The 25174-nt window shown below is 37.3% G+C and overlaps 1 protein-coding gene across 2 annotated transcripts; it reads right to left on the bottom strand.

Moving 5' to 3' along the window:
- Positions 1–1103: 1103 nt before the first annotated feature.
- On the bottom strand, positions 1104–25143 carry LOC144636752 (DNA helicase MCM8-like). Of its 2 annotated transcripts, XM_078495945.1 has the most exons (34): positions 24921–25143; positions 24624–24659; positions 23865–23987; positions 22974–23056; positions 22752–22812; positions 22135–22223; positions 20972–21045; positions 19983–20038; positions 18488–18588; positions 17659–17700; positions 17402–17487; positions 16642–16724; positions 16297–16365; positions 15701–15834; positions 15239–15297; positions 11981–12011; positions 11797–11859; positions 11420–11488; positions 10997–11074; positions 10526–10598; positions 9982–10046; positions 9784–9827; positions 9587–9673; positions 8601–8634; positions 8381–8410; positions 8230–8285; positions 7212–7251; positions 6980–7051; positions 6375–6425; positions 5084–5149; positions 4155–4247; positions 3446–3607; positions 3278–3367; positions 1104–2669 (listed from the first exon to the last, which is right to left on the bottom strand). In XM_078495945.1, exons 1-34 carry the CDS (start codon positions 25018–25020, stop codon positions 2553–2555), a joined length of 2517 nt encoding a protein of 838 aa, XP_078352071.1. In that variant the 5' UTR covers positions 25021–25143; the 3' UTR covers positions 1104–2552. The 2 variants fall into 2 exon arrangements, with proteins under 2 accessions (XP_078352071.1, XP_078352072.1); XM_078495946.1 differs by lacking the exon at positions 24624–24659.
- Positions 25144–25174: the final 31 nt, after the last annotated feature.

The raw sequence follows: 25174 nt of genomic DNA, 5'->3' as shown, positions 1-25174 counted from the left end.
ATTTCGCTGCTTTATTTGACATGTTATTTTGTGGTATATTTAACAATTATTCCACGAGCGCGCGTTGGATGGCTATAAAAATCCATATCCAACAAGCGCGAGTGGAAAAATTGTTTTGTTAAAAACGCCCAAAAGAATTGTAATATTAATTTTTGAGCTCCGTGGCTGTTTTCATTGACGCGTATCGGCTACCATATTTGTGGTCAATGGTATATGAGCTCATATACCATTGCCAGTTAACCAATCAAAACGCAAGAATTGCAATATACCATTGCTAGTTTTTAATAATACACAATATTACTCGATTCTGATTTGTCAAGGGCAGTACCAATAATCCATAATTGCAATACGTGTGTCTTTTATATCCTTTTATGTTTCCCTAGCAGTTGTGCGAACGCGCGGCTTGGACGTATAAGATTTTAGTTTTATCTCAATCTTGCAGATCTACAAATAACAGATCGACCTGGGAACAAATGGGGATCACCTCTCATAACTGTGAGTGAGGGTTGGTAATCACAGTTTGGGAATGGCATAAAACAAGGGCCGGATTATCAATGGAAAATGTTTGAGCTTACAGCATCGCCATATCTCCTCGTATGGATGTTGAATTTCAAATACAGTAAAAACCCGCGTATAGGAACCTAGGTTTTTTCAAGTAAGCCTATACAGGTTCTTATGTAAATGGTATTTAGTGTAAAATTAGGCTTACTAGGTTCTTAATTAGGTTCTTAACTTTTGTTCAAGAAATAAAGTAGAATTTTTAAATGATTTAACAGTATTCTTGGAGGCTTCTGTAAGCAAAATACTATACTATTTTAATCTGATTCCGTTAAAATCAAAACTATACTGTAACCTTCACGATAATTCCCAATAAATCTTGTAACTATGCTGTAACTATTATGTGTACAGTACAGACTGTGTTATAAATATATTTTTGAGAAGATTTTTAAATTCTATATTTTTGAGAAGATTATTATTTTTTTGGAAAATAAGAACCTGTTTTAGAATTTTAGCCTAAACTGGTTCTTATGTGAAGGGTGCTTAATAATGAAATTTTAGCCTAACAGGTTCTTAAATGTTAGGTTCTTATACGCGGGTTTTTACTGTATTGGTCTATTATTGTCGGTGTGGGAAATAAAGCAAGGTTAAAATGATGAAAATTATGTCACTGTTTTTGTTATATTTCTATTTAGTGTATTCTTAAACATTGGATAGCGTTTTTGGTGCGCGCTGATTGGCTACTCAAACTCCGAATATCTTCTGCCTATTCACCTCCGAGCAACTCGCAACTCGCGCGAAAATTACACTCGTTAACGAAATAAACTGATCAAAAGTCATCATTTCGGGCTATATTATCTCTGTCCAAGTATAAACTAGTGTCGGTGGCTAGTGATGGATATTTTAGCTTGGTAAATATCCACCACTAGCCAACTCCACTTCGGTGAATAGTTGTTAAATATTTATTATTCATTTAAAATATTGTTTTTATTTTCGATTGGTTTAATTCCAGCTAACCGCCTAGCACCGACCAAATTTGGAAGACGTTTCTGTTATTGGGCAGTTGACGTCATAATTATTTGATGATTGACGTTACATAACAGAGGCTTTGATAGTTCGGAGCTAGAAAGCGCGAAAATGGTCGCTAGGTATGAAAATAACGACGGAAACAATTTCCAAATTATTACAAAGTCAACGTAGCAAAAACACAAAAAGAGCTTCGAAGGGAAGTCACTTGATTTTTAAAGGTTATCTTCGGAGAAAAACATCCAAAATACAGCCACGGGTTGTTTTTTTTTACAATTTATTGTGTGAAAAATATATTCCTAAATACAGTAGAACCCCGGTAACTCGAACTCGGATAACTCGAACAACCCCGCTAACTCGAACTAACTTCCATTTCCCTTGGATTTGACCCCACTTTTCAGTCATTTTTACTCGGTTAACTCGAACTAAATTTCGTTTCCCTTGATGACAATTTGGGTCAAATTTACCCCGATAACTCGAATTTTGGTTCTTCCAGCTCGCCACGGATGCCCATTGAAATACCCCATTAGCTCTTCTTCTCGTGTAATCGGATTTAAACACTAAAACAAACACTACAGCAATATGATTTTAATTAGAGCAACGAATAGAACACGTATCTGACAGACATTTTTACTCTTATCGTTAAAATGTTTGATCGTGTGAGTTTCTGATGAGATAAGTTTAATTTGCACTGTACTGTGTACTAAAGTGCTGAAAAATCAATAAACTATCAATTATTAACTTGGTAAGTTGAATATTCACTCGACTCCCTTCAGAGTTCGAGTTATCGGGGTTCTACTGTAAATCAATCTATTTTCAATCTATCATTGTTTTCACTCACTGGAAACGTGAACATATACATATCTGTTAGGAATGAATCTTCAATTTCTGCCTGGGCCGAAAATTAGACCTTCTTATAAATAGTGTAGCTGTGGCATACTCTCGCAGTTTAATCTCGCTTATGATTAGCAGCAATATTGTTAAATTCCAGAATTATTTTCACGTTTTTTGACGGGCTAAACTGTAAATCACAGACAGCTTGAGGTCTGAAGTTGGTAGACTCGCGGTCCCTTCTTGAGTAAAAACCCTTGATTGTTCAGCGAGTAAACAAAGTCGTCAAAGTTACGGATCTGCAGTCGTAGGTCCTACGAAAAGAGCAAAATATAGTTTAACCTATAAAGACTCTGGATGAAACCCTAAGGTGTGATCAGTCAAATGAAAGCTAAGCATATGGTAACGTTTATTATGCGGTACAAGGTAGTTCTTACATTTAAGTCTGTGGATGAAATTCTAATGTGTGACCATTCAAATGAAAGCTATTGAGCACTGAGTACTTTTATGTGGTACTGTTTATTATGCTGTACAAGGTGGCTCTAACTTTAAAGTTTCTGGATGAAATCCTAACGTGTAACCATTCAAATGAAAGCTATTGAGAAGAACTTTCATGTGGTACCGTTTGTTATGCTTTACAAGGTGGTTCTTGCATGGTGACCCCCTATGTGTGACCATTCAAATGAAGGCTATTGAGCAGTAATATTAAGGTTCATCAGTTTATAGTCATGTTAAGCTTAGAGACCAGTATATGAGGAAAACAAATATGCATTTACCCCGACTTGTTTCTTATCAGTTTATTCCGAAACCTTTTGTTTTTGTATTTCTTACAAGCCCCCCCCCCCTCCCCCACAGATATAAGCCCTCCTCAGTTATAAACCTATTCAAAAAGCCATATGAAGTTTTATCAGCCCAGATTCACCTTCGCTATTCTCCTCATTTGTTCAACAGTGAAAAGAGAATTGTATTCCCTTTCTGACACGCGACTCAGCTCAGCAACAAAGCGTTTGGACTGAAAGAAAAAAAAAGGAAAATAATTTTACTTAAATTGCGACACACCTTACTTTGTTGTGATAATATTAAGACTCACCTGCGCTCTTGAGCTCATTCCAGATCCGTGTTGTGACCGTTGGAAATCCAGGTTACCAAAATCGTCACTGAATGTATCCAGTAAGCTGTATTTCATAATCTCTACCACATCCTGTGCGTCCTGTTGGCTGGCTTTCTCGCGCATCTCCAACCGCGCTCGAGCCTTCAAGAACAAATAAAACCACAAAATAAAAATATTATTGCTTCAATACTTCAACTGGTTTAAAGAACAATTTCGCGGAAAATCCTTCAAATACTTTCATATAGTCGTTTTTTTTTTTAATATAGTTGAACCACTAGTGCTAAGACACCATCGCTAAGGCTTGGTCAAACGAAGTCGCAAGTTGAAGGGACTATGTCACGGATTTTGACAGATTTCTAAACAGCCAGCTACAATGCAAGCCATTATTCCTTGGGACATTCATTTTAACAACTGAAACGTGACATTCCGTTACGAATTCTCAGAAATGGAGAACCCCCTTCCCACAAAAGCAATGTTGCAAGATAAACGGCAACGGGAGGCATTTTTTAAGGTACACAACATTGTAATGGCAAGGGGGGGGGGGGGGGGATTGCTATTTTCCCCCTGTTTCAAGTGTAAAAAACGGCAAGTGTCCCAAGAAATGTGGCGTGGATTGAAGGTGTCAGAATGAATGGGCGGTTTGAACCCAACACGTTGCCTGGTTAACAGAGTTGTCGAGGCTTTGTACCTGAGTAAGTCTTATAAGCGACTCTAGCTGTCTGGTGGTGATAGGGGTACTGTCTGCACTGTGATGCTGACGTCTCAAATCCAGGTAAAAGTTCTGTAATGAAATAACGAAGGCTCAATCAGTGTAACTTCACGTTCGCATGGCCGTACCACCCCTAGAAATATCACTTCAATCTTAATAGCACCCGGCGACGAGTTCTACCTTTATGCGCTCAAATCTGCATGCTTCATCAAGTTCATGTAACACGGCATTCACTATTTAATCGATAGGATATGTTTTAAGTTTTAACGCCACCCCGCCCGTAAGAGGTATCACTCTGCTGAACCAGTAAACCAACACTGTCCGGCCGAGGCCTCGGCTCTACTAACCTTTACCGTATAAAGGGGTGGGGGGGGGGGGGTGGGGTGGGTATACAATCCCATTTCCTAGCCCAAATTTTGCCCAAATCCCATTTCCCAGCTTATTGTTTTCTCGATTTTCCAAATCCCAGTCGCAGTTCTATTGTTCGTTTGTTTGTGATTCCCAGTCACAGTGACCCAAATCCAATTTTACAGTGAAAATTGGCCCAAATTCCAGTTCCTATTTTACTCCTTCAGGCCCCTCTATGTAGTACAAGAATTACCTGTACATTGTTTTATTGCGCGCGGAAATTTAAATCAAAGACACTACACGGATTTCTGTCAAGCTACAACATCAGAATTGAATTTTTCAGGTCAACTCTTGAACGACTCTCGAGCGGGAAAAGAGATAATCGCGCGAAGAGCGACGTCTACAGAAAGCACTTATTATCCGAGCTAGTTAAAGTCAGGAAAGACTTTGGCTGTCAGTTACTACACCCTAGACAGGATTTCGAGCCAAATAATTAATAATATATTCTATCCCTCACACCAAGTCAATAAGCGAGTAAATTTAATGAATTAATATTTCACCTGCAATACTTCTGCAGCTGCGGCTGTTAGTTTAGGGTTGACGTACGTTCTGGCGTAACCAACGTACTGCAAAACAATTAACAATCAGAGACAGTTATACTTTTGGACAATCAAATCTGTCATTTGAACTCTAAAACTTCAGTAAATGATAGGAATAATGGGATACGATGACGTACAAGTCGTCTGAATTTGTCCGACGATTTGGCCGTTTCGAAAGACGATTTTTCGAGGAAGACTTGTCGTCTAAAAGCCGTCTTAATTTCATACTAGCAGAAACCCATAAGGGTTGAAACGTGTAACGCGCGCGCACAGCGTTTGAATATTCATTTTGCTAAGTACCATATTTGGAAACACGAAGAATTTGTACGCGAATGCTTTATACACGTAATAATAATAATAATAATAATAATAATAATAATAATAATAATAATAATAATAATAATAATAATAATAATAATAATAATAATAAAAGCTGTGCTGTTGCTTGAATTTCGACCTAAACGCCGTAAATTTCTTACAGAAACTAAAGAAATACATTAAGTGTATCGAGGCGAAGTTCTCCAGACTACTTCAAGAAGATGAAACAGGAAAATTTAACCAAATCTAACTTTATTCAACCAAGCTTGTTCAAAAACAAGATTACGCCATCGAGCGCGAGCTAACGCGCGCTGTGAATTTAATCCAAATATAGTAATTTTGAAAAATACCAAAATTACAGTCAGGAGTTGACATTAATACTCTTTATAAATTCTGACGCTGACTTATTTGAGCGTAAACAACGCTCATAATGTACTCAAGACGTTTTGACCGAGAATCTTCGGTCTTCTTCGGTTGTTATCATGGCATAAAAAACGGCTTTTTAACGGTTTCACATTCTGGTACAAATGTGAAACCGTTAAAAAGCCGTTTTTTATGATAACAACCGAAGAAGACCGAAGATTCTCGGTCGAAACGTCTTGAGTACATTATGAGCGTTGTTTACGCTCAAATAAGTCAGCGTCAGAATTTATAAAGAGTATTAATAGTAATTTTGATTGGTTGAATGTTTCTTGTGATTTTCCAAATATGGTACTTAGTGTAAACGAATGTGCAAACGCTTTGTACAATGCGAATCATAGGGAGTTACACGTTTCAACCCTTATGGGTTTCTGATACTAGACGAACAAATCGTCAGACGACTTGTCCGTCTGGACGATTTGTACGTCTTCTAGTGTCAAAACGGCCATTGTGACGTTTTAAAAAATCATGTTTTTTGGGCTACAGAAAACTTTCTGGTTGTAGCAATACTAACCTTCCGTAGCAGTGGTCCGGGAATAGCATCACACTCTTCATTTCGACCAATCTATCAACAACAAGAACCTGGTTTCTGAATACCCGTGTATACAAAACCACAAAGAAGCATACAGTTTCCACAGTGTTTTAAATGTAATAAAATTAATGCACTAAATCGATATCAAACACTTACTGCAAACACATATTTCTATTGTTTCTTGGCCATTTATTTTAATTTTAAAAGCGGGGTACTGAGAATGCCAGATAAAAGAAATGCTATTTTTAGGCCTCGGAATATTTTTCACATAAAATCCAGCATGATATAAATGTGATTTTGTAGAACAGTATCCAACAAATCACATGAATCGAGACGATGGAAATAGATTACAATACACAAATTGACTTGTTTTGCTTGATAACTTTCAGGACTATCGTTGCAGCATGGAACCCTATTGACAAACTACAGGATTATGACGTTTTCTTCCATACATAGAGTTCATTTATTCAGTAAAGTTTTAAGCACACACCATGACAATGAAAGCAAATGTTAGCTTTACGATGTTCTTGCATCTAGTGGCTACACTGCGCAAGCGCACGTAGACACAATTCGGTGCAGAAATTTACCTTCAGGCGTTCAGAGAGTGGTTTGTCCGCCTCCCATTGTCTTCTCATCTCGTCCTCGTCACTGCCGCTGTCCTGTAGCGTTATAGGAAGACAGTAAACAGATATTTAACTCTTTTAAACTCAAAAGAAAACATGGTTCAAAATCACTTTTTAACGAAGATCACACAGTTTGTATTGTTTGATGAATCTTAAATTTCTTGTTTTACTTATGGAGTCTTAATAATATCTGTACCTCTCTTGAACGCCGTCTTGCAGTCGCTATCCCAAATGCACTGTAAAAAAAGCAGAGTTTAACATAACTTTGGATAACTTTTATATACTTTGAAGGTACACGACCCCACAAGCTTGTAAGCTTTTAACTTTATCGTGTTTAAATAAATGCAACTTACTTACTTACTTATAAATGTATTCTAATCATTTCTTATAGCTCCAAAAGTAAGGATGAAAGAGGGAAGGGTCATCCTTTGCAACGGCATCGCAGCCTCAAGCGTCATGGGACCGAATTCATTTAAAGCCTCAGTGACATTACACAAGGATGTTGAAATTCGCATTCCATTAAGTTAACGCTACTTCGATTCAGAGCTTCGTCACGGTTTTTTTCGTGGATTTTTAGGCTCAAACTGTTCTGAAATTAGTGGTAGGCAAAAGCATTACCTTTGAACATCTAAAGGAAGATATAACCTTAATTTGTGGAGAGAAATCAAACCACAGCTATAAATATCGCTTTTTGAAGACGAGCGGAAACAACTTGTCAAAGTTTAGCCTTAATTTTTTAAGTTGTAATCCATTTCCATCCTAGCCATCCGCAACCAAAGATGCCCATTAACAGTTTTAGTGCTATAATATAGCAAATGTTAATAAAAATAGACCATTATTTTAACGTTTTCTATGGCAAAAACATATACTTTGGCTGTTAAAAAAGGTGTTAAAAATTCCGTGAGAAAGCCCCTTAAAAGTAGCCTGAATTTCAGACGTCTTTCTTTGGTTGATTGAAGCGAATGTTTGCGATTTGCGTCAATAATGGATAACGGATTCGACACGTCAGTTTTGTATCTGTGAAATTTATACTAAAGTTGTGAGCTGTCGTCCACATAATTATGTGCATGCCGGGTCTTGTTACTCAGCAATTGAAGGCATCATATGGAAGGTCATTGGATACTTCGCGGATGTTGACCATTTTTAACTCAAAAACTGCGCAAACTGGTAATTTTGCTGAGATTATTTTTTCCTTGCACCATCCTACCCCTTACCTCTTTTTCCCAGCGTGTAGGGCCATAACATGTGCAGACAGCATAGAATCCATTTCCTTGTAGTAAAAAGAGGAACATCAAAATTATGACAAAAGTAAGAATTGGCAGCTAGGCGACCTATTTTGTATTGAAACACACTTTCAAAACTAACCTCGTCTGGCTTGTCCAACAAAATAAAAACCTAAAAATAAAACAAAACTTCGTATGTAATGTTCAAGTCTAAGTTTATTAAACCAAAGGTTACTCATCTCAGCCCAGTCAGTTTATTCTTTAAAACGCAATTGGCGCAAATGACACAAAAGTAAAATCAAACGGTAACAAGTTATCTGACATATCTGAATGATAAGTTGTTAAGGACTTGTTAAACTTACAAGGTCAAAGCGAGATAACAAAGCACTCCCCATCCTAAAGAGACAAAAATAATTTACAATTAGTTTCTATCTAGTTTCACAAAGAGAAACACACAGCAACTGCTACATTGACCGTCTACCAAATGGACTGCCTCTTACATGGAACTTCCACCATCTAGACTGCAAAACAGTCGTTTTTTCTCTAAAGTCGTTGAAAAAAGCGCTTATCGAAGGTGCGAAGCGCCGATCGTCTCGTGAGCCTCGCACGCTTTCGTTCGAAGACCTAGCACGTTCGCAAAAGATACGACTGTTTTGTAGTCTATCCACCATCAGATTATCTTCTAAATATTAGAGTCCGTAATATAAAGAATACTGTGAGAATTAAGCACCTGTCACTAAACCTGCCTTCTACATAGATTGCCTTCCAGGCCTGAAGATAGAGGATATTACATGGATGCGCGGAGATACAAAATTTCTCTACAGTGTTGAAAAATATTTCACGGGTGAGCGCAGTTCTATTTATTATAATTATAAACACCAATGAAATACTAAACCATTTCACTTTTGCTTCGCAAGGCGCGATTTATTGTGTAACCATAACAACGGTGATCTTTTCGCGTGTGAAGATTTAACAACTATTCACCAAAGTGGAGGTGGCTTGTGGTGGATAATTTACCAAATTATCCACCACAAGCCACCGACACTGAGGCGAATTTAGAATAATACTAAAACAGTGAGATAATATAGCCCGAAAGGATGATTTTTGACTGGCTTATTCCTGTCAAAGATTGCATTTTTCTCGGAGGTGAATAGTAAAGAATATTCGAAGTTTAAGTAGCCAATCAGTGCGTGCCAAAAACGCTATCCACTCTTTGAGTATATACTAAAGCATGTTATTTTCACGTGTGAAGATATGATGTATCCGCGCAAAAGTGGATATATTGGTGTTTATATAATAAGTTGCCCTAAAAAAGCAGATAGGAGATACAGATGGACCACCGACTTACTTGAGGTTCTCTGACACAGTCTTTGCTTTGTTGTAATGACCACCCACAGGGTTAGCAGCGGCAAGGATGGATGTCCTCGCTGGTAAGCTGAAATAGATAGGTTGATGTGAGTCCACAAAACACCATAAGCACTTCCATTACAGTAAAATGGTGAAAAGGACAACAGCACAACTATTTTGAGATGCACCTCCACTTACCTGCAAACAACGCCAGCTTTTGCGATGCTAATACTTTGCTGTTCCTAGTAAAATTTATCAAAAGCATTACATAAAAAAAATCATATTACTCTTTTTAGTAAATCCTACACTCTAAGCCCTGAGAATCTTTTAGCAGTTCTTGAAATAATTTTCAACAGATAGATTTTGAACTGTAGATCTTAGTGATGCCAATCTTACCATTGCTTCCAGTAAGGCTTGATGCTGACTTCCCATTTTGTCAAATTCATCAATGCAACAACACCCTAGGTACAAGGAAATCAGTGTCAGAACTTCTGTTCACCCAGTGGAAAAAGGAAATTAATATTGTTATACCATGCTGTACCACACGACGGAAATGTGTGAAGAAATCTAGATATAATTACGTATACAGTCCTGTGCGTTGTATCATGAACGCTAGACATTTTTTTTTTCAAACGCAGAAGACATGAAATTGAAACACAAAAATCTTTAAAATGTCTGCTGTGTAATAAACTTAAATTTAACCAAAATTAATATATCAACACAAACGGTGGTAAAAGAAAATCAATAAGCTAATTTCTGTGTCAGCACTTTGGTTTCCTGCCGAATTCTTTTCTGGCTGTATCGAACTTGTCAAAAATATTTTTTAAAAAAAATGTCAAAAAACTTGTCTGGTGTTCACGGTACTGCACGCAGGACTGTAAGATTCGTAGGTACGCAATGAGTGCAGAGAGCTGGATAATTATTTATATAAAGTTCATACCTTGGTCTCCTAAAACAAGTGCTCCAGCCTCTAATGAATACTCCCCCGAGGAACCTTCTTTAGAAAGTGTTACCTAAAACATAACAAGTAAGATAGTTATACCATGCAAAGTTTCAGTTACTTCACATTTTATGACCTCTTTGAACAATCCTGAAACTTAACAAAGTACTTACTTAATAGTCCATTTTACAGTTGCCTGCCAAGTGACCTGGCCTTTGAATGGAAGTGAGGCTGGAGGTGACCTTGATTTGATACAGACCTCACTGCTTTTGTTGTGTTAATCATGCTGTTATGATGCTAACTAGTTTGCATTTACATGATAAAGCAGAGAGGTTTGTATCAATGCAAGGTCACCTCCAGCCTCACTACCATTCAAAGGCCAGGTCACTTGGCAGGCAACTGTAAAATGGACTATTTAACATACAGTCTCTCTACCCACAGTGCAAATTTGCTCTATTTAATGATTATTACCGTTAGTCCAGAAGTTGACGTTGCATTTCCACAGACATACACCCCTCTTGGAGCAATGTTAGAAACTGCCTGAAGCATCTAAATCCAAGACATGAAATAGTTTAACTCTTGATAACTATAACAAATACCAATGACAACTTAACCTGTGCTTATCACATTTAATATCACTTTATTGCACATGCGGTGTTAACTACTTGCCAATGAGTGTATTATTCACGATTGCATTTCCACCCTTTCCCCACTCTACTGCAGAAGAGCATAACATACATGACTCTTGAATCATCATTCTTTTCTAAATGGAGGTTTAAATAATCAATAGCCGCTGATAGACAATTAGATAGATAATGGCTCAAAAAACTTCATGTAACCAATCAAAAATTAGGTAGCAAAGTACGGTTAAATATTGATAACTTTTTAAATTACCTGACTTTTTCCTAATCCTGGATCACCAACCACTAGAATGTGTGGATTGCCCCTGATTGGAATACGATTCTACAGAAACACAGGAATCAGGAAGTAAATTATTTAGACAAGGTATCAAAATTAATTTTAAATGCAACTGATACCAATTCCTGATAAAGAATGATCTCCAAAAATTAATACAGCCAGCAGTCTTTGTTGGAAAAGACCAATTTACTTATCAACCAACTGACTGGCCACCTGACCAACTGACCGGCTAGCCAACCAACCTACTAACTGACCAACAAAACAACTGGTGGCCATTAACATTTTCACTGTGAAATAGAACAAAATTTAACATAACACCAACCAAACTAGTTGACTGTATGCTTGAACTGTACCTTATCATTGAGGTATCTCTGAGTTCCTCCAAACAGTCCCAACACCAGACCTGCTTTCACCATCTACATGTACATGAAACAAATAGATGACACCAATTTAGTAAGAAAAAGAATTTTACTAGATTTTTGTCGATTGAAGTCATTTTCATTAATTACATGTAGTTTTACAAATTTTAGAAATTACCTCATGTCCATAGATGGAGGGACAGAGAGACCTATAAAATAATGTTCAAAGTGGTTAATAAAAGTTATAATTATATGCATTAAAATAAGGCTGCTGCCTAAGGAAATTTTTTAGGAGCCCTTCGGGCTCCTAACTTCAAAATTAAGGAGCCCAAGCCATTATGTTAGGAGCCCAGCTTAAGTTGCCGAAGGCAAATATGTGGTCGACTATGTGGCCTAGGAGAGGGGCCCAGGGATTGAACCTTCCCCCAATATTATTGCTATAATATACCCGAATGTCCCCTAGGGGTACTCCCTATAGTGTACTACCGTATTTATTCGATTTAGCACCCTGGGCGCTTATTAAATTTTTGGATCTTGAGAGTGGCCGCTTATTCGAGGTGGGCGCTTATTCGAGGCTGGGCGCTTATTAAATTTTCCATTTTTTGCAAGTAGTACGTTTATTTTGCAAGAAAACAATGTATTATAATTAAACGTGAAGGTGTACTAAAGCTGAATTTTATATGTTCATTAAAACTTTCAGTAAAAAAATAAAAAAATTTGGTCTTCAGGATAGTCTCTTTGTAGTACTTAGTCAATTTTAATCTCAACTTCAACAATAATCAAAATTCCTTTTGTGCCCTCATTTTAGGAGGGTGGGGGTGGGCGCTTATTCGAGGCTGGGCGCTTATTGACTTTTCCTACCTATAGGGTGGGCGCTTATTCAAGGCTGGGCGCTTATCAACTTTTCCTACCTTCACGGTGGGCGCTTATTCAAGGTGGGCGCTTATTCGAGGTTGGGCGCTTAATCGAATAAATACGGTATATGGGGAGGCTCCACCCAACAGGGATACTTTTTTCAGGCTCCAGGTATATAAAAGGTTGGGGATTTCATGAGTTGGACTATACAAAAGAGGAGGGAAAACTGGTTTTAAAGTATTAAAAGAACCCTTCATAATGCTTGAACAGACCCACCAAATGATCATTCAAGTCATTTAAAGTGTTATTATTCAAGTAAAAAAGAAAATTAAAAAGATGTAGTGTTCCTTTTGTTGGTATGTGAAAGGGGTGCCATCTTCATGAGGGCCGGGGCATATGGTTTCTAAAAGGGTAAGGGTCGCTTTCACATACCAAAAATGGCAACCTCGTTCATGAGATCCTGGGAATGAGGTTGCAGAAAGGGTTTATGAAAGGATAAGGGTACCCTGGGGTATAGCCTCCCCATAAAACTGTTTTTTATTCTGCAGCAACCTAAGAGACCCAGAGAAAAGAAGTTTGATAAGTCATCAATATCAGCAATATATATTATCTCTCCCCTCTGTTGGTTAAATCACTAGCTGGGCTGGGAGAAATAAACCAACAATGAAAACAATTACACGAAAAGAAAGAGAAAAATTTATTTAAGGGGGAAAGTGTTTATTAAAAAAAAAAAAAAAAAAAAAAAAAAAAAATTAAATTGTGAAAACACTTCAAATTACTTAACTCATCAAATAAGTTGTTTATAAAATTAATGTAGTAACAAAAGCAATTCATTTTATTCAAACTGAACATCTGAGCAAGCAAAAGCACTGAGGTTTCCAGCACAAAAATTTGCTACTTACGGTTCAATGCCCGAGAATGCTCCTCATTATAAACGCGAAAACATGAAACAGTTCGTTGAAAATAACAACCTTAGTCCACAAAAAAGCGGCAGCAGATATGAAATGTCACATAAAAAGAAAGAGGCATACGCTTTATGTTCATTCTAAAGTTAAGCGTTCAATGCTTTATAGATTAAGCTGAATTACATGTAAAACACGCCACTGTAAGTTTGTGTACACATCACGATATTTGCACGTTGTTTTACGTAAGTTTAAGTCTGTCGAAAAGGTTTTTGTATCAAGCGTTTGCAGATTAAAATTATTTCAGACCTGATTTTTTATTTTTTTTTTTTTTTTTTTTTTTTTTTTTTTTTTATAAAAAAAAAAAAAAGGGGGAGAAATTTGCGCGCGCAAACCCCCCCGGCGCCCGCGGGGGGGGGGGGGGGGGGGAGAAAAAAAAAAAAAAAAAAAAAAAAAAAAAAAAAAAAAAAAAAAAAAAAAAAAAAAAAAAAAAAAAAAAAAAAATATCCCACCCAACCAAAAAAAAAAAAAAATAAAAAAGCCCTCCCTTAAAAAAAAAAAAAAAAAAAAAAATAAAATAAAAATTTTTCTCCCCCCCCCTCTCACAGCTTTTTCGCAAAAAAACGGCACCCCCCAAAAAAAAAAAAACTTTACAAAAGCAGTCACTTGAGAAACACACAAGTCGTGTTTGCGTTAGTCACGGAGTGAACGTGACATGAATTTCCTTTACCACGCCATCTTTTGCTTTTTAAAACCACATGCCTAGCTGGAAAAATGCCTGCTTACGCATGCAAATATTTATTTTGTTCCGAATGTTCAATAAAATAAACCCAAACCAGTTCATTTAAAAGAAAGCCAAATCACGCCAAAATAAAGAGTAGACTAAGGCCATCCCATTGTGTTTCTCCGTTTAGCGTCTTTCGACAAGCTTTTGGTAATTCCCCTGGCGCGCTGACGTGTATCCCGTGCTTTGACATATTCTTGCTGAGCTTGCAACTTACGTTTCGATAACGTTTCGATTCTCAAAATACCGTAAACTCAAAACAAAAATTGGGATATCCAGAAAATAAGTCGTCGTTTTGCAATATTTAACACGTTCTGGGTAAATTGTACGACTTGCACTCACTTCGAGCCAAACGCTTGAGTAACACAACAATAAATATTTCACACAAACAGAGCGCAGAGTATTCAAACAGAAAATAGGTGAATGATTATTTATATAGCTACAAGCGAGAGATCGCGTGACATGGGTCTGACGTAGTGGTAGTTTTAAATAGCTTGGACATGTCCAAGCGGTCTTTGTTTTCGCTATGTGATTATATTCAGCCCTCTCTTCTTGTAAAATATGGAATGAAACAAAATTATACATTTTAGAGAGTAGAGTGTTCATGTTAAATGCGAGTGATCGGCTGATCTCTATTAAAAATATTAAATCTTGCGTGACCGTGACAGAAGAGCCGGCTGGGCCGCGTGGGTCTGGATCGATTTACCAACAAAAAAAAAAAAAATTCCGTGCAGATTATGAATCGGGCCCAGGCCCCGCCTGATTAATAAAAAAAAAATGCCTTTCTTTCATGGTTATAACACAAGATACATGTCTGAAAAATGCAATAAAAACTTTTTTTTTACAAATGTAAGTCTTTTAAATTAATAATTATTGCAGCAATTTTGTCTCTTACCCAACTATTAATCGGAACAAGTTGCTCTGTGCCTGAATTTCTTGAATGGCGTACAGTTCCTGTTAACATAAAGCATTGGATAATAAAATTATAATGATCTCTTTTCCGACAGGCTGACAGTGGGGAGTTGAAATAACCAACTAGTCAATACAGGGCTGATTTAGTTAGCAAACAAATTCCCTGGAAGTGAAAAAGAAAAGTTTAACTTGGCTGGCAGGAAGATCTACTTGTCCTGGGCGAACCAAATTACACTTCTTTCGAGCACTGGTCATTTTATGGTAAGGAAAACAGGGGATAAGTGCTGCCTGATTGGCCATTGAGGCTAAAATGTAGACTCTGCCTAACCTCCTAAGAGTGTCTATTGAAAGACACATCCAACAGCTCTACACTTTCTTAGTTCAATTTAACCTAAGTTTGGTAGGAAATGTGTCCTAAAAGTAACTAGTGTGTGAATGATGTTACCTTGATTGAGAACTCCATGGCCAGGCCACTTGTTTGCTGATCTCCACTGCTGGACCCACCCTTGTTATTATTAACTGCATTAGCATGAAGGTACAGCAGGAACATACACTTGTCTTTGTTGTACTTGTTACGACCTAAAAAATCACCACAATGAACAAAAAGCTGACAGATACAATGTACATGCACATGCATTTTGACACTCATGCTTTTAGTTAGATGGGTATCCAGGTGTCCTATGGATGCCCACTATTTAGAGAAAATTTTATTAATATGAATTGCTGTGTTGAGAGTTAGCAATTTTTTTAGCAAAGTTGGAATTCTTCAAATGCATTTTCACTCAAAACTGCAGTTAAATACATCTTTCATGCTTACAATTTGTCCTCAGAACCTCCTAGGAAGGTGGAGTCAGACCTGAGGCCCACTTTTCAAATTCCAGCTAAAAGCATACTTTGAAAGCCTCAGATAATCAAAAGCCACTATAGCAAAAAGAGAGGTGTCTGTATTATAAAGGTGTTTGTAGGGAGGGGTTCAATTGTACAACATACTGATCTGTGGATTATACACATACAACAGTCTAAATGGCAGATTATACTCACGTTCCTCTGTACTTGTAATCTTGACGATGCCGGTAATGGTGACCATGTCTCCTGGCACACAGCTGTCCACTAAACAAAATAAAACAACATAACATAACATAACATAACATAACATAACATAACATAACATAACATAACATAACATAACATAACATAACATAACATAACATAACATAACATAACATAACATAACATAACATAACATAACATAACATAACATAACATAACATAACATAACATAACATAACATAACATAACATATAACATTCATGGACACAGTGTACAAGTGCACAGACATGTTTGTATCATGTGTTACGTCAAGAAATTTTGGCCTCTCAGTCGTACCTAAATCAGCTGTCAGCTCACATTCCACAGTTCTTGGAATTCTTCCAGACTCCCTTTGATCGTCATCCATGATTTCCTGAACTCTGTAATCAGAACAAACTAACCTTTTAAGTGCCACACTGACATCATTTAGTGGCTTCATTCTAACTGATCCTAACAAAAATCAGGGCTGTTATTAAGTTTTTAAGTGGCCATTACATTGAAGTTATCACCTGTAGCATTTTGCTCTGTACTCCGTATAAGATACAACACCAATCAACATCTCCAGCCATAACATGAACTCAGCCATATGTATAACAAGTACAGGGGTTATGGCCCTTAATGACAGCCCTGAAAGTTTCTATCAACATTTTACATGTTTATGAAACTGAAGAAACATCCTTTAAACTCAAACGTTTAAGAAACAGTAAGTAGAATTAAATAATTATTTATTTCCCGAATAATGATTTCTCAGTTGCTCTCCATTACCATAGCTCAAGCCAAGAGTCCTTTCCATTGGATATGTTTTACTTTTAATTAGTCAAATGCTGCAACTTCACTCCAGATCTTTCAAACACCAACTTTCTTGAACCAATTATTTTGATGTCCCTTGCTTGGAAGTTCAAGTAACCTGGATTCCACTGTATTTCATTAGCTTCTGGAAATCTTCACTGTTGCAACTAGTTACATGACTGTATATCAAGTAAACAAAGAAAGCCTTGAATGTTCTAATAATTTTAGCACCCTACATTAATTCTAGCTTAGTTTCTAGTAAACCAACCTAACTGTTTGCCAATCAATGGTCTCTGTCATTGGTGAGCTTCTCTCAGGAGTAAAGGATCTTCCACGGCAATCCACAGAGGAACACTATTTTTAATAGTAACAAGACAAATCAAAGGGTAATTAAAAAGTTAACAAAACAGAACAAGAAAACAGAGTGACTTAAAGTGCAAGATTGGAAAGCGCAGAAGGCCTGAACATGAACTAAACATACTGAAATACATGTTCATCTTGGAGACCTGATCACAGTAAACCTACCTTAGTTGGCATGGAGTATTTCCCATCTGCAAGGTGAATTACCTATTAACAAGAAGCAAATGTTCACTGAGGACTTTCAACGTGTACAGCATATATTAAAAGGGAAGGTAGAATGGCAGGGAAAGAGGGAAAGGGCAAGAAAGGAGGGAGGAAGGGAAGGAGGGTCAGTGGGGGGAGAAAAGGAAGGAGGGGGAGAGGAAGCAAGAGGGAGGTAGAGGGGAGGAAGGGTGGCAAAAGGGGGGAGGGAGGGGAGAAAGGAGGTAAGGAGGGAGGGAGACAGGGAGGGTCAGTGAGGGAGAAAGGGAAGTAGAGAGGGTAGGAGGGATGGGTAAACATGGCAAGGAGAAGGAGGAAGGAAAGGAGGGAGGGAGGGAGGGAGGGAGGAAAGGAGGGTCAGTGGAGGAGAAAGGGGAAGGATGAGGGAGAATGGGAAGGAGGAGGGAGAAGGGAGGGAAGGAAGGAAAGGAGGGAGGGAAGGAGTGAGAAAGGGAAGGAGGGAGGGAAAAAGGAAAGGAAAGCAAGGAGGGGAGAAAGAAGGGAGGGAGGAATATAGTGAGGAAGGGAGGGAGTGAGGGAGGGGTAAAGGGAGTGAGGAAGGGATGGGAGGAACTCTTCACAAAGGACCATAAACTCTTTACAAAGCTTGCTCCAATCTGAGACTTGTGCCAAGAATGATAAACAAATAAAGTAATTATTGTTTACTCAGACGGCATTCAGTCTTGCTTAACAAAGAATAAAATACTGTCTGGTAGATATCTTTGCTTTATTGACATAGACAAAATAGACAAGTCATACATTTTAATGGATAAAGCACATAAACCATGTATACCTGTGTTTCACTGCACAGGTTACAAGAAAAAGCCATCTTTTTTACCAGAGGTTTCACATTGCTCACTCTAATCACTGTGCCATGGATTGCCACAAATTTACCTGCAGTCATAACAACATACCGTATTTTCTCGGTTATAAGGCGCACGGTTTTTTCGAAAATCTTTTTTTCTAAGGAAGTTTTTGCCAAATTGGGGTGCGTCTATCCGGTATTTTCTCCCATCTTTCCGCCATTTTACTGAAACTTCAGTTAAAATAAAAAAAGAAAACTCTTGGTGTTGGTCATTCTTTTTTTAATATTTCACACTTCTAGAACAAGAAACAGCAAGTTTCAACGTGAAGTTTATATCGCGGTATTGATGAGTTGAAAGTTTTGGTAACACTCCTTTTGTCAGCATTATGTTGGAATCACTACTTATATTACACCTTTTTCTGAGTGATATGACTTTAGAGACGGAGCATAACGTGGAAAGATGTTTACCCGAGCGTTTACGTCTTATATACAGCAGAAATCTCACCTCTTTACTCGAAAATTGTGCCAGGGTATGACAACATTCAACATTCAAATTCTGTATGAGAACTGTCCTTATTGATGACTGCATCTTTTTAACTCCCAAACTCATGTGCGTCTTATACCGAGTGTTTTCCATTTTTAGTTTGGACTTGCTGACAGTTCCAAGTTAGGTCGTCTTATCGAGTGCGCCTTATAAAAATACGGTAACTGTAAATATTTAATAGATATAGCCAAGCCTACAAGCGGAGCTCCCTGGTAATTTACTTTCAATTGCCCTTTTTCTAAATATCTGAAGTCACTGATCATAGACAGGGAAAAAGATTAGGACTTGAGCCTGCGATTAAATAGAAAAACCATTTTTCGGTCAGCAGTCAACCTTAAAAAAACATGGATGCCCATGTATCAAAGAGGATCATGCCACGCGCGGACCCGTAAATTGACAGCTGTCAATTAACATATCATGGATGCCCAGTATCAAAGAGGTTAGGGTTAATCCATTTCTTGAGTGCACGACGTACCTATGTCGTACGTGTCCTCTAGGCATGCAGCTAGCCATGATGATCATGAAAACTCAAGTTCATGGTTTTCCTATTTCTGTAGATTTTCTATGGTTATGGGGCTCTGCTCTGCGGCCCTTTGGGCCGCTGTGGAGCTCCGCTAAAACTGGAGTATAGATGTTAGTGGAACGCCTCATGTATAACAGCAGCACTTTGGGTGGTTGCGGGCTTATGGGATTTAAAACAGTAGCTGACTTTCATGCTGCATGTGTTCTGGTTGCTAAGTTTATCTACAAACTTAACTAAGCTACATGATTATTGTCAATTGTAGTCATTTCTCATAACTTGCCATCCAGGTTCATGATCGATTTACAAACACTGAAATCATGCCATGTGCACAGGTGTTGTGTGCTAAACGGAATGTAACTCGATACAAATACAGTACATTTTTTCTAAATGACTATTTTTCTTGTCCTTATACTTACCAAAATAGTTGGATTTGAGGCTTTTCAGTGGAGTGATGGGTTCAAAGTTTGTTATTCTGGTGACAAAATTGTAGTTATAATCAATATCCTGCAGATAAAACTGTGACAGAGGTCATAGGTTTGTCAGTCTTGTGACAGATAAACCTGTGGCCCTTGGAATCCAGATCGAATTGGAATTTAGAAGTGTTGGTTTTGTGGAGGGAGGAAAACCGGAGAACCCGAAGAAAAACCCTAGTGAGAGCAAGGAGGAGAACCAACAACAAACTCAACCCACATGACGATGGGACTGCATGGAATCAAAACAAGGCCACATTGGAGAAAAGCAAGCGCTCTCACCACTGCGCTACCCCCTCTCTCTCCCATGTATCAAATGTCATGTGGGAAAAGAGATACAGTATTTTTGTGTTACAGCCGAAAAAAGGTTACAGCCCAAGTGACTCCCTGGAAAATCAAACTTCATTTTGTGTGCAATTTTTTTTTTGTAAAATTCCATATTGCTCTTTGCTAGCCTGCGGTGCAGCCTGAATGAAGTATGGCAAAATCTAACTGTTTGTGATGCAGGCTACTCTTCACCAGTAGTAAAAGCTAGTTTTTTTAAATCAGCAACACAATGTTAATTTTCCTTTGGGGATCTCAAAGCAGGGTTGAATTGCACTACAGTTTACTATAAAAATTAGCAAAATCAGGCCCAACAATTTGAAGTCATCTTGACTCCATTATCAAGTAGATAAAAAAATAACGGTTGAGTTCTAAACTCAACCGTTATTTTTTTATCTACTTGATAATGGAGTCAAGATGACTTCGAATCGTTGTGGCCTAATTTCGCTAATTCTTAATATAGTAAATTGTATATCGAAATGTTCTCTTATAAGAATTGCACTAAAAATCAAATATTATAATGTTCTTTGTACTGGGCTCAAACATTGCTACTGTAGCTGACTTTGCCCTATCCATTTTTTTTTTTTCAACTAACCAAATAATATACCTACCTGGCTTGTATGTATGGCAAGTCAATAGCAGGTGCACCTTGCTGACTTTCTCCTGTCTCTTCAGTCAACAGAACCTACAACATGTGACACACACCATGCAATTTACCATGTTAGTGTTATGAAAGCCAAATACTAACGAGAACTCTGATTTCACTTTCGAAATTATCAAGCACCAATGACCTACCTGTATTTAATACCTGCACTTACTGAAGCAAGAATATTGTTTGTAAAGCATGCCAAACTATTCTGTGTCTTCTTAGAACCAAGTTCAAAATGCAAATCATCCGGCTAACAAACTGCCAAACATGTAACTGTACATGTACATGTAATCACTAATTATAAAATAATGTAAATTTTATTAGACGTTCTGAGAATTTAGAAATAGTCGAACAAATTCTTCTAGATGGCAATTCTTGAGGACATTAATTTGTTTTTAACCTGTTGTTTGCAATTTTTCTCACCCCAGCTTGGCAAGGAAAAAATTACATGCAACTTTCAAAACATTATTTTTGTGCAAATTATCTGTCAGACCACCAAAAAAGATCTTATAATTATTATTTAGTATTTTAGTCATAAGACAGTTTATTTGGGCAGGATGAGAGCTAACATACACAATTATAATAATTCTCACAGTGAATTGCAATTAAAGAAATTGCAAATAAAGAAACCAGAAAAATTCTGGCTTCAACAGCATTCAAACTTGTGACCTCTACGATACCAGTGCGATGCTCTACCAATTGCAACTGAGGTATTGAAGCAACACATGGGGAGCAAGGTCAATTGTGAGTTCATATTTTCCCTGCTGAAAGGAATAGAATGACTGTGATGTACTGGGAACTAATGTGACGTACATCCAGGACTGGAGACAGAGGAGATTAGACATGGCGACCGACTGTTTGTGTTGTACGTAGCTTTGACTTAAAAAAAAAATAAAAAAAAAAAAAAAAAAATTTATATTTTTTTTATTTTTCAAAAAAAAAAATTTTAAAAAAAAAAAAAAATTTAAAAAAAAAAATTTACCATTTTAAAAGAAAAAAAAAAAAAAAAAAAAAAAAATTTTTCCAACTTTAAAAAATTACCACTTCCTAGTGGATTCCTCTTAATTTGTGTCAGTTTATTGCTTCAACATGACATGAAGTATATGTATATTGTAATAAATATACCTGGGAAACTGCCAGGCCAATGCTTTGCAAAACTTCTGTTGGCTGATCTCTCAGATCCCCTGCCAAGGATGGGAAATCCTCAGCAAGCTCTGCAGTTAAAACAACAACCATGTTACATATGGCTTTATTTAGAGTACAAAAATTGAATTTCTGTGGATAAAAATTACAATAAGTTGTACAATGCCGTGTGATTACTGCTGCGTTAGAGCTATTTCATACAAACAAATATTTTGAGTTGGAATCAGAGTTCAAGCTGAAAGCTCAAGGGTCAAAATAAACAAAACAACACAACACTTTTATTCTTTTTCACAGTTCCATTATCAGTATTATGCCGATTTTAGAAATTTACACTTCATTTCACAGATTTTTAATATTAATATCCAGCTAAAAACATATCTCACTTTTTTTCAGTGTGACTTTCTGTTTTGAGAAAATGAATGCCAGCTGAAGAAAAAATTTCACATCTTTCCAACCATACATTTAAGACCCATACAAATCCATGCTATTAGCTTCTTGAAGGCAGAAGCTCAGTTGAAATTTAAAAATACAGTACAGTACGTCAAGGACTTAAGAGAACTGGTCAATCCTGAATAAGACAACAGTACATGTAGCAGTACCTGCATCAGATGTGAGGTCTGTGTAGTCAAACACCACAGCACCTTTGTTTTCAATATCATCCTGGAAAATAATATTATTTATTTAATAATTAGTAAGATGGTAGAATTATATAAAAAATCAAATTGTCTACAATGTATTTGTGCACTCTAGGATGGTAGTTCAATTCTAAAAGATACTAGGACTTGTCCTGTAAGTGTATTGTTAACACTTGCATACTGCACCTTAGAAAGTTGGGCTGCATGTGATTCCACGAACTTTGTAATGGCCTGAACTTTAGTCCCAAGAGCTGATTCTGGGTTATAAACTGCAAATGAATCAAAACAAATAACAAACACACAATGACTCACAACTGGTGCTGTGCATGTAGTTGTCACTTAGCGCGCAGAAATGTGCTTGACTAAACTCACAATAGGCGATTTGCATGATGGCATCATTTGACTACAACTACCAGAATCCTTCGCTTTTTCTTTTTATCATTCTAATTAGAGCAATTGTTTTTCAAACCCCACTGCGGTTTCAAAATTTGAATAATAAAAGAAAAGCAAAATGAATTCTGGTAGTTGTAGTCAAATGATGACATCGTGCAAATTTAGTTTTACTTCTAATTGGTTGAAGTGGCGCGATATTTTTGAGCCAATCAATGAGCGTAGTAAAGTAATACCAAGAAAGTAAAAGCAAATTACTTTCAACACTCTTAAAGCGAAAACCGCTCTATACAGTAGACTATTACATGACGCTAAACTTATTGCAGTGTTCAGTGATATGCAAACTCTGAAATTCAATCCTCAACCAACGGCTTAAGCTTTTTGCTGCCATCAATCATCTTAGCGGACTTCTCAGGAAATAGAAGTTCACTTCAACTGGGTTAAAGGTCACGTCTGTCAGTTGTGATTGGTAAATTTCAATCCATTCTGTTTGTTTCTGTTTTTCATGGTTTGTTGGCTGTCGCCATAATTATGATTGACTGCAGCGAAAAACGCAATTGTTAGTTGGATTTTGAATTTCAGAGCTCGCATTTCAATGAAAACCGCAATAACTACACAACAAGTTACCTATGTTTGCTTTCTAGATTCAAAGACTAGTACATAATTAAGCAGTTACAAAGTTCTCACCACTGTCAGGAAAGTACAAATTCCATTTCTTGTAAGGACAGGGTGTCAAGCTTGTCTGTACCTGCCGAGGTCTCCGATGTTGTAATTGAGGTCTTGAACTGCTTTGGCTTGATCCTCTTTGACCTAAAAATACATTTATGTCATTAACCGGCTGACTATAACAGCTTTATTGGGTCCAGAATATTGCCCCTAGGTCTTCACAGTACAGTTTGCTGGAATGCCAGTCATAACGGCCAGGATTTTTAAGTATAATATGTTTGCTTGTATTCTAAAACCTTTGGTAGGGCACGTTTTAAGAATGAGAAATATATACAGGCAGTCTTTTTTTCCCATGAGGTAAGTTATTTTCTTATGTGAATTACTATTTTCTTTATGCTTTTAAGGGGGTGTTTTGTCGGGGTCATTTTGTCTTGGGGGCATTTTGACTGATTACTGATTGCACATAGCAAGACAATCAGAAAAGCCTGGCTGTATAACAGATTTATGGTACAACTTAATAACCTACTGGAAATGACCTGTAGCAACTTTGCAGAGCTGGTCCAGAACTTAGAGTTCTAATAAAGTAATAGTGCATTCTGATTGGTTGATTTTAGTCATTTGGTCTCTAAGCTGTCTTAGTCATGTTACAAACTTAACTATATCTGTCCGTTGTTAAAACAATCATGTAGAGAGCAAGGCAGAATTCTAGCACCAATAAAATGACCGGGCCCCAGGGATATACAGTCCATATCCTCCAGGGAAAAGACAATTGTTTCTCACCGGAATGTTGCGAGTTTGCAGTATTTCCTCCTTGACCTGTGCAAAGATAAGGTATTAACTTAAGTTAGAGCATGTAGCTGGAGCAGTCTGATAGTTTATCGATCAATAACTAGTGACATGAGCTAGTGGCCACGGAGCTCCGGGACCTTCGATATTCAAGTTAAGCCGCGTAGTACTTAACAGAAACCTTTCCGTCCTCTAATTCTTTGATGGAAGCAGTTATCCAGAAAGACTTTGATAATTTACTGTTCATGTCAAGATTGAAACGTTTAAATTAAAAGGTTTTAATGCCTTTACCCCTTCCAGCCTGCTGCTGGCTGCTGCCTCTCCTTTGTCCGCCGCGGAATCTTTGTCCTCTTCCTCTCCAAAAGTTACCTCTTGCTCTGCCAGAACTCATCTTGCACCAAGATTATGCATTTCTTCATGCAACTGTACAATGCATGGACTTTTACGTCAATAATAACGTGTAAATTATCGAAATTATTTTGGTCGAAAAAAATTTAAATCTGCCGCCATTTTCCCTCCGAGGTCCACAACTCAATTCTAAGACT

The sequence above is a fragment of the Oculina patagonica genome, chromosome 13, assembly GCF_052425735.1.
Source record: "Oculina patagonica isolate OP01 chromosome 13, crgOcupat, whole genome shotgun sequence".
Lineage (NCBI taxonomy): Eukaryota > Metazoa > Cnidaria > Anthozoa > Scleractinia > Oculinidae > Oculina > Oculina patagonica.
The sequence above is the reverse complement of the archived record's forward strand: the minus strand, read 5'-3'. Positions and strand labels throughout refer to the sequence as shown.

Excerpts from the sequence above, each read along its gene's own strand:
- LOC144636752 (XM_078495945.1), bottom strand. The coding sequence starts at position 25,020 with ATGAGTTCTGGCAGAGCAAGAGGTAACTTTTGGAGAGGAAGAGGACAA. Across the intron at positions 15,835-16,296 it reads GATTACAAGTACAGAGGAAC|GTCGTAACAAGTACAACAAA; the intron begins GTGAGTATAATC and ends GTGATTTTTTAG. Across the intron at positions 12,012-15,238 it reads TTGTTCCGATTAATAGTTGG|GTCTCTCTGTCCCTCCATCT; the intron begins GTAAGAGACAAA and ends ATTATTTTATAG.